General features: G+C 40.3%; 2 protein-coding genes across 3 annotated transcripts in view; one reads left to right on the forward strand and one right to left on the reverse strand.

The window, feature by feature from the left end:
• Positions 1-492: 492 nt before the first annotated feature.
• p2rx5 (purinergic receptor P2X, ligand-gated ion channel, 5) lies at positions 493-7,331 on the forward strand. The gene is made up of 11 exons (XM_035666920.1): positions 493-708; positions 996-1,067; positions 1,174-1,249; positions 1,644-1,728; positions 1,912-1,992; positions 2,922-3,063; positions 4,821-4,954; positions 5,050-5,143; positions 5,232-5,297; positions 5,899-5,987; positions 6,084-7,331. Exons 1-11 carry the CDS (start codon positions 493-495, stop codon positions 6,352-6,354), a joined length of 1,326 nt encoding a protein of 441 aa, XP_035522813.1. The 3' UTR covers positions 6,355-7,331.
• A 136-nt stretch (positions 7,332-7,467) lies between these two features.
• The window catches only part of emc6 (ER membrane protein complex subunit 6), a 2,055-nt gene continuing 731 nt past the window's right edge, over positions 7,468-8,791 (reverse strand). Inside the window, exon 2 of one of the 2 annotated variants that reach the window (XM_035666395.1) lies at positions 7,468-8,245. In XM_035666395.1, the coding sequence (XP_035522288.1) occupies positions 7,881-8,213 (333 nt within the window). In that variant the 5' untranslated portion in view covers positions 8,214-8,245 and the 3' untranslated portion in view covers positions 7,468-7,880. Of the gene's footprint in view, positions 8,249-8,791 lie in introns of both variants that reach the window. The other variant, XM_035666394.1, reaches the window with a different exon arrangement.

Consider the following 8,791-nt stretch of genomic DNA (forward strand, 5'->3'; position numbering starts at 1 on the left):
CGACTGGGACAGTATCGGTGAGGTTAATACTACTGGTTTGACTTCCAAAAAGTGTTGAAAGTTATTTCCACTGTAAGAGACAAATTTATGTTGCGAGTGGGTGATAAAATCAATTTGGTCTTTGCATGGCTGTGCTCCAGAGTGGGCTGTCATGTCCATATGATTTTATTGTCACGTACGTGTGAGACTTTGTGGTATTTTGTGCATTTTCTAACAAGAGCAACCACAGATGCATGGGTGTGTGTGTATGCATATTATCAAATAGTTTAAGTGGTAGATGCATAAAATATTCTATGATGCAGCCTAGAGCACATTTACACATTAACATTACTCCCTTTCATCGCCACATGCTGCGAACACACTTATGACCAGTTATAATGTGTGTGCTGTCAACCCGGACTGCACGATCACCAAACAGGCACAGGCTGCTCAACAAGGGCTCTCAAATGCCATACTGTTGCATCGCCCCCCCCCCCCACGCTGACAGAGAAAATGCCCAAACAACTAATAACACTTATTCAGCATACTGAATTCTGGTGTCTGGATGAATGTCTCAGGTGGGTGTTTGTGGTGAAGAAAGGTTACCAGGAGAGAGATGAGGCCATCCAGTCCTCAGTCATCACCAAGCTTAAAGGTGTCACTATGACCAACACCTCTGACTCAGGCTTTCACCTGTGGAGTGCTGAGGATTACGTCATACCCCCGAATGTGAGTCTATCTATCTATCTATCTATCTATCTATCTATCTAGATAACACTACTTAATTTAAAAAAAGGTGAACTCAGTTTGCAGAATGCTGATATTGATGTCAGAGCACTCCCCAGTTATGCTCCTGTCAAGAGATATTATGAGGCTATTGAGTGTCTGCTTTAGTGGATATCATTAGTCTCGGCATCTGTCTCAACAGATTTAACAATATCGGACTTCTTGGGAGTGTAATGTGTTTAACCTTTTGCTTCCCGATCTCCCTGTCTTGATCTAATTTTATTTTGTAGGGTGAGCAGGTGTTCTTCATAGTAACAAATTACATAGAGACCCCAAACCAGAAGCTGGGCTTATGTCCTGAGGTGAGTTTACAGAGGAAGAGGAGTCTCATTATTAGCACTTTTTAATAGTTTTCCTGTGCCAGATAATTGCATTTTTATATCCAGCTGCGTTTATTCTCCCTCACAGAGTTACAAGGTGCCAGATGGACAGTGTCAGAGCGATGATGACTGTGTGGAGGGAGAGACTGTAATAGCTGGCCATGGTGAGGATCTGTAGTCTTGTGAAAACCCCAATCCTGAATAATTTGAAAAAGTTTTAGCTTGAGTTACAGGTTTAACTATCACTTGAGATCAATCTACACAGTGTTCTATGTGATAAAAAAAAGAATAGTTGCATAAATATTTTTACAAATGTAGTCATATTGAGACAAATCTAGCAATATCTGTCACATAGTGACACGTGAATCACTAATGTCATGGTTTGGTTATGGACTATTTTCTCTAAAACATATATATATATATATAATATACCTGTTTCATCACACAACAGTAGTACATTATATATATTATACATACACAAACGTATCCCAATTTGTCCTTTTTTGAAATAAACTCTTTAAGCTGCACCTAACCAGGAATTGTTGCTCTCTCTGTCAGGAATCAAGACTGGCTTGTGTTTAAACAGCACTGGGACCTGTGAGATTCATGCCTGGTGTCCTGTTGAATACAGCAAGAGACCCACGTGAGACCCCTTCCTTCCTTGCAGAACATTGGAAATATGCCATTTTTCGCTACTACTCTGACACTCACTCTGATCCCTCACAGGGACCAAGATATTTCACAGGTTCTATTTATTACTAATACAGCCTGTCAGCTCCACTTGTTTTGTTTTTTTCACACAGCTGCCTGTCTCTTTCATTTCCAGAGAGCCCTTACTGAGTGAAGCCGAAAACTTTACCATCTACATCAAGAATTTCATCAGGTTTCCCAAATTTGAATTCTCCAAGTAAGTGGCTGTAAGTGGCGCTGACTGCTGCAGTGTGCCTATGGTTTCATGGCATGGTGACATAGTTCACAGAGTGAGCTGAGGGATATACGTGTTCCAGTGGCTGCTTGAAATAACTTTAGGGTGCAGAGAGCCGTCTATTTATAATCGCCTGTGCATTGCGCTCAGTGAGACAGTGAAACAGTCATCTGAGACGTCCTTGACAGCGGGCCTTGCCCTGGACAGGTGTCAGATCAGATGGGGGTAGCCCAGGGAGCTGTGCTGCTGCCTTCTCTGCTGTTGTCTGTTTAAGTTCTGCCGGAAAGCAGAGAGATGCCACAAGCCACAGTTAATTCATCAGTCAGGATCTTATTCTAATTACAAAGCCATCTCTCCTACGTTTCCTCACTAATCTTGCTTTGCTTATGCTTAATGGGAACTGGCTGGCAATATAAATCCCACTTAATGGGTGCTACTCGAAATGGCTGGCAACACATCTTGCAGTGTGACACATCCAGATACACCCTGTGCTCAGAGCCATAGAGTGCAATACTGTGGCCTGATTGACATACACACCCTGTATATGCCGCTGTTGGTGTGTGTGTCAGTCAGGGTTACATATAAAGTGCTGTGTATCTGCAAATTCTGTATATATAAGCTGACAGTTAAGTCAATAATAACGGTATTAAGAGACTGTAAAAGAGAGTGCAATAGATTTTAATGTTTAAACATTAATAGTGTCGGAGATTTAGATTGAAAGGTCAAAGCCAATGTGAGAAGTTGACAGAATTCTGTGACTCTTAGTTAGTAGGATCAGGTGTGTCTTCTGCTGGAGATTTTCCTCTTTTTACTTCAGTGGAAGACAAACTCAACAATACAAGATGTTCAATGTGAAACTAAAACCTGACATTGGATACATGTGTTTGATGTTTGCTGTGTTGACCTCTTAGGTCCAATGTACTTGACACCGCTAATGACAGCTACCTAAAAAAATGCTACTACGACAGAGAGACCCATCTGTACTGCCCCATCTTCCGCCTCGGGGAGCTGGTCAGCTGGACGGGAAATGACTTCCAGGAAATGGCTGTCAAGGTACAAAGTGTAATAATGTGACCTTTGGGGGGGGGGGCTTTCAGTTCCTTTATAAATTAAGAAAATTAATTTTAGCTGCTTGTGACTGCAATAATAACTGTAGAAGAACGCACCTTTGAACAATTATTCATGTAATTATACCTATTAATGACAGGGATGCGTGGGAGTGGTGTTGAAGGGATTCAGAACAGAAGCATAGAGAAACTGGAGGAGGACAAACTGACTGCAACATTCCCAGTCTAGAGGCGACATTTGTCACCCCTTTCTCCTTTTTTCTTTCTCCATCCGTTGATGACAAATAACGGAAATGTGCCATGAAATCAAAGCCATTTGATTGGCTTTATAAGGGGACAGTCTGCATGCACTGCAAAGTTTGTTTCTGTGTTTCCATGGTTTTGGGGGAAATTATCTAGTAACTAGTGGAGAGTCTTTACTGTGATGGGATCTGGAATATTGTATTAAGGCACTGAGTAGATACAGCACAACCTCTGCATACTGTATTTGATAAATAAACAATAGACCATGTAGTTTTGTTTTATTGGAAATCACAGTGGCTGTGCAAAAATGTTAAATTAATCAGTATCTTTTAGGAAAAAAAAGTGGTAGAAATAGAAAATAAAACACTTCTGTCATATGAATACAACAAAAGTCCATCTGCTGATTAAGCCGATGAGAGTTGGCTGGAAGCTCTGAAAAAACTAAGAGCGCAATGGTTATCTTAATGGCAGGTGGACTAACACACCCATAGTCCACCTACACAGGAGTTTAGGTCACTGTGTTGCATGATTAGACCTCTTCTGTATGTTTGTGCAGATTGACCGTTCCCTCACTCTTGTTTTATTTTGTTGTATCTGTTAGTTTACGTCACAGACTTTTTTCACTGAGAACCTTTGACACGTCACAGTGCGAAAAGGTGTAAATAATAAAATGAATGATGACTGAATTCCATGTATCTGCTTCAGTGTCAGGGTCCTGGTATTGTACATGCTGACTCACTGCCATGGCTTACTGGGCAGTTGGTGACTTTTATAAAAACAACTGTTTGTCATATTTGCAGATTTTTTTCTATATCCTTTACATGAGACAGATAATATGTGAAAAAAACTGGTTCTGGCACTCCTTATGGCATTTGAATCCACCGGGCCTGAACAAAAACAACCAATCAGAGCCAAGGAAGATATAAAAAACGCTTTGGATTGGTGGCTTGAAGATAGTTGATTGTATATACTCAGGGTCCCAACTCAACAATCAACTATCTTTCTTGGCTCTGACTGGTTGTTTTCTTCCAGGCCCATTCTTGCAGATGTCATTAGGAGCCAGAGGAACCAGATTTTTTCACAGATTATCTCTCATGTACTACTGTCAGAATATTAAAAAATGAAAGTTTCAGCAAATATGAAGTTATCTTTTTATAAAGGTTACCTACTGCAGCTTTAATAGAACAGAGCCAGCATTAATGTTATTAGTAACACCTGTGCTTCTCCTACTTTGACGAGTCAAATTGTATGTTGTGAAAATAATGCTTATTGTTATTAGAATATTAGTTCATGTAGTTTGGTGACATCACATATTTCCCAGCATAGCGCCACCCACCTTCGATCAGCCAGCAAAAAAAACACCTGTGTGTGTGTGTGTGCTAGGACATAAAGTAGAGTTTACAATCTAAAGCAAACAAACATGATCAATATAACCAAGAGCTGCAGTAATATGTGTGAGGCTTCACTAATATTAACAAAGTGTCTGTTTTTGTCCATCAGGGTGGGTCTGTCGGTATTCTAATCGAGTGGAACTGTGACCTGGATAAGGACTCTTCACAGTGTAATCCAGAGTACAGCTTTACCCGTTTAGACATGAACTTGAACAACTCGGTCACATCAGGATACAACTTCAGGTATGTCCTCTGAGGTGTTTAACAAGGAATAGATCAGTCAGTGCACTGCCTCCACTCTGTTTTACACCTTATATGAACTGATTTTCCTCCTACAGATATACAAGGTATTACAAGGATCAAAAGGGTGAGACCTATCGCACTTTGTTTAAAGTTTATGGGATTCGCTTCGATATAATGATCAATGGCCAGGTACAGCAGTGATATGAGCATTTGTTTTCTAAGGGAAGTACATGCTGCGGTAAAAGACCTGCACTGAATGCTTGTTATTGTTTTGCAGGCTGGGAAATTCAATATTGTTCCCACAATAATTGCCATTGGTTCGGGTGTTGCCCTGCTGGGTGCAGTGAGTAATTTATTAAAGTATTATGTTAATTTGTCGGTGGATAATTGGTTATTACTGAGATGCCTTAAAGTGCAATTTCGAAGATAAATGTCTGTTAAGTCTATCTATTGCAGAAGACACACAATGGTGATTGGGCCCATGGTCTGATGAAAGTATTACAATATTTATATTTTTCAGTATTACAAACTGGGTGTCTGTGGCAACATGCTGTATTACAGTTGTTGTGTGTTGTATACACACAAAAAATGGAACTGTGTACAATTCTGTAAAGGTCCTGTATCAGCTGTTAAAACGTTAAGCTCCATTGTTTTCACTCCAACAGAAATTCTAAATCAGATTTACACGTTTAAAGAATGTCACCACAGACCCCCAGTTCGTAATACTGCAAATATATAAATATTGCAATACTTTCAACACTGGACCAAAGGTTTAATCACCACTGTGTTACTGTCACTGTGTTAACATTTTCTAGATTGCCTTTGTAAGCTTGAAAGTTGTAATATTTACAGTGCCACTAGAGGATGATGGATGATAACCAGTAACATTAAAATACTGATTCTTTGCACATGTGAATATCCAGTTGATATTTTCTTTCTTTCAGGGAGCCTTTGCATGTGATATGATACTACTATACATGATGAACACGAGCTCCTTCTACCGAGAGAGGAAGTTTGAAATCATCAACTTCAAGTATGACTGTATTCACACAACTGTCATGATGGGGCTTTTTTCCAAACCTCAATCATCACATTTACTGACTCGTCTCTCTCACACACCATGTAACAGGAAAGACCGGACCAAACCCAAGGATGGGAAGGCAGGACACCGGGAAAGGAGATCCAAGAAACCAGCTGCAGAGAAAGGGGACGCCAACTCCACCAAAAATCCAGAGGAAACTGAAGCCAATGTGGGATCTTCTTCCACCGCAGAGAGCCAGCTGCCTGTGGACAGTCGAGGTCCCACCATTCCACGCAACGCAGGACAGCGATACTCTGCCATTCTCTCTACCCAAGGTGCAGAGCCAAGGCATCATATCACTTTTGCTTCACACAATTAAGTTTTTAAGCAGAGCAAGACAGATCACCTGCTGTGGGCTCGTTTATGTTGCAAGAGGTGGAACCAAAGGTCAGACTGATGTCCACTTCTCACCTACTGGCACGACTGCTGGCATGCCACTAGCCTGAGTGATGTTTTCCCTGACGGAAGAGATGTTGGTCCACACCGACGCTGCTGTAGGAATTCACAGAAAGGTTCAGTGGCTGGGTCAGGATCCAGAGGTGGGATGTGGGAGGTTACAACAGGTCCATAAATAAGGATAAGCCAAAGTACTGTGATAATGCTGATGCAATTAGCAGAGTGACATAAAATTATTCATGTAAGACTTTAAGTGAATTACCGAATGTTTGCTAATTACTGCTTTACAAATGCAAAGAATTCATTGTCTTTGTTTCATGTCATAAATTTATATTTTCTAGCTTTTTTTGGCTGTTGATCAGACTAATGAAGCATAATTTATAGTTTGAGTAATACATGATGGGCCTTAGTTTTTGTTTTTTTTCTTCTCCATTTTATGGATAAAATTTTGAAAATTCCAGCAAAAAGTCTGACATGATAGATTCACTGACAATGAAAATTGCAGCCCTACATTTTATGCCAAATTTTCACCATGGACCTTAAATATAAGCTTGGATTAGGTCAAATAAACACTGTAAAACAATCTGCAACAGACCTTACAAATTCAATGTCGGTCATGAGAGAGATGATTTTGTAAGCGTGGATTCTAAAAGGGAAAAATACTGTACTTGGAAACAATATGGAAGAAAATGTGTGAATGGTCTTAACTGTTAGTATTTTGGTTGGATGCATCATGTACCTGTGTAGTGACTCTATTAGTTAGACACCACTGATGTGTTTCATGCTATATGCTGAGTTGGCTGTGCTGGTTGTGATGCTTATATCGGCCACGCGATGACTACAACACAATCTTACTCAGAGTAGAATGTATTTGTGTCTGTTAATGAACGGTGCATGGACTCCTTCCTCCCTCCTATATTTATTTATTGAATGGTCTTCACTGTTGGAAACATATGTACTTGTCATATCGATTTCATGATGTCAACAGATGACACTGCCTGAGAGACAAACTGATTAATAATGTATACAAGCAAGCTGTACAGACGTATTTATTTCAATCAGATTTAGTTATCATTTAAACACAGTATTGTACATGCAATGTAATGCAAAGTGCTTACAACTTGTCTGGATGTAATCCGTTCCGATCTATGTTACACTACAACCTTCATCATCACAACTGCTCCTGGTACGGGCGACGCCAAGCACAGAGCAGGAGTTACAGGTTAAATAAGTTCATAGTCACTGCTAAGTGTGGAGCACGGAGGATAAGAGGACATTTTACTCTGCATACTATTATTATTGACAAATAATCTGTTAAATCAACAGTTCATAATGTAAAAATCCAAAGTCGTTCACTAATGGCTTATCTACAAACAGCAGGACAGACAATGTTATTGGTTTACGTAGTATTAGATAGGATAAATTCAGGGTTATTTGTGGTAGATCATTTTAGTACACATGCACCATCCCGTAAAGGAAAGTCCAGAACAGGACGTAGGTGAAAAGACCTCCGACAAGGCCCCCGGTGAAGAGCAGCCGCCGCGACTTAAAGCATTTGTTCCACCGCCGTCCCGCCTTGAGAATGAGCAGCAGGGAGAGCAGAAATGCAGAGAGGAAATAAAAAATAAAGCCATACAGTCCAGTCAGCCCCAGGATGCCAGCTGTTGCTCCGGACAGGGCGGATACAGAGGTGCGGCAGTAGTCCAGCACGGCGGCGTTGCCCCTCACGGCTACTTCACTGATGAACTGTGGTCCCTCACGCTTGGCTACAACTCCTGCCATCTCGGCTCTGGTCAGCTATCACAGGGTAGGTGCTGCTGTTTCAGGAGAGAGTCAGACGTGTTTACAATACACAACAGCTACAGTTACTCAAATACTGTAGATAAGTAAGGTTATGAGACAGTTTTAAGCTACTGTAAACTTCTACATCACTCAATTAGGAGGCAAATGTTGAACTTTTTACTCCACAGCATTTATTTCACAGCTATGGAAACTAGTTACTCTGCAGTTGAATATTTTATGTGCAGACAATAAAATGTAATGGATTGTTACATATTGAACAACCTAGTTAAAATCAAGCCAACCAGCTACATCAAAAAAGGCAGCGTACACATTACTGTATCAATAATAACAATGCAATAAAATATGATGACACTGACAGGTGGCATAATTAATACTTTTGCTGTTAATATTGACATTTGGTGATCAAGTATTACACTTCAGTATGATTTTGAAGTATTTGAGTATTTTTGTCTTTATGCTTATTCAACTACTGGTAAGCAATGCCATTTAAGTTATATCATTATAAAAGCTATATAAGACCGCTGTTATACCGATATCTGTGACCCGTCCTGATGGTC

This window comes from Morone saxatilis, unplaced genomic scaffold, assembly GCF_004916995.1.
Source record: "Morone saxatilis isolate NCDOM2014 unplaced genomic scaffold, NCSU_SB_2.0 Contig20, whole genome shotgun sequence".
Taxonomy (NCBI): domain Eukaryota; kingdom Metazoa; phylum Chordata; class Actinopteri; family Moronidae; genus Morone; species Morone saxatilis.

Excerpts from the sequence above, each read along its gene's own strand:
- p2rx5 (XM_035666920.1), top strand. The coding sequence starts at position 493 with ATGCCCAAACAACTAATAACACTTATTCAGCATACTGAATTCTGGTGT. Across the intron at positions 1,993-2,921 it reads CCCAAATTTGAATTCTCCAA|GTCCAATGTACTTGACACCG; the intron begins GTAAGTGGCTGT and ends TTGACCTCTTAG. Across the intron at positions 4,955-5,049 it reads ACATCAGGATACAACTTCAG|ATATACAAGGTATTACAAGG; the intron begins GTATGTCCTCTG and ends TTCCTCCTACAG.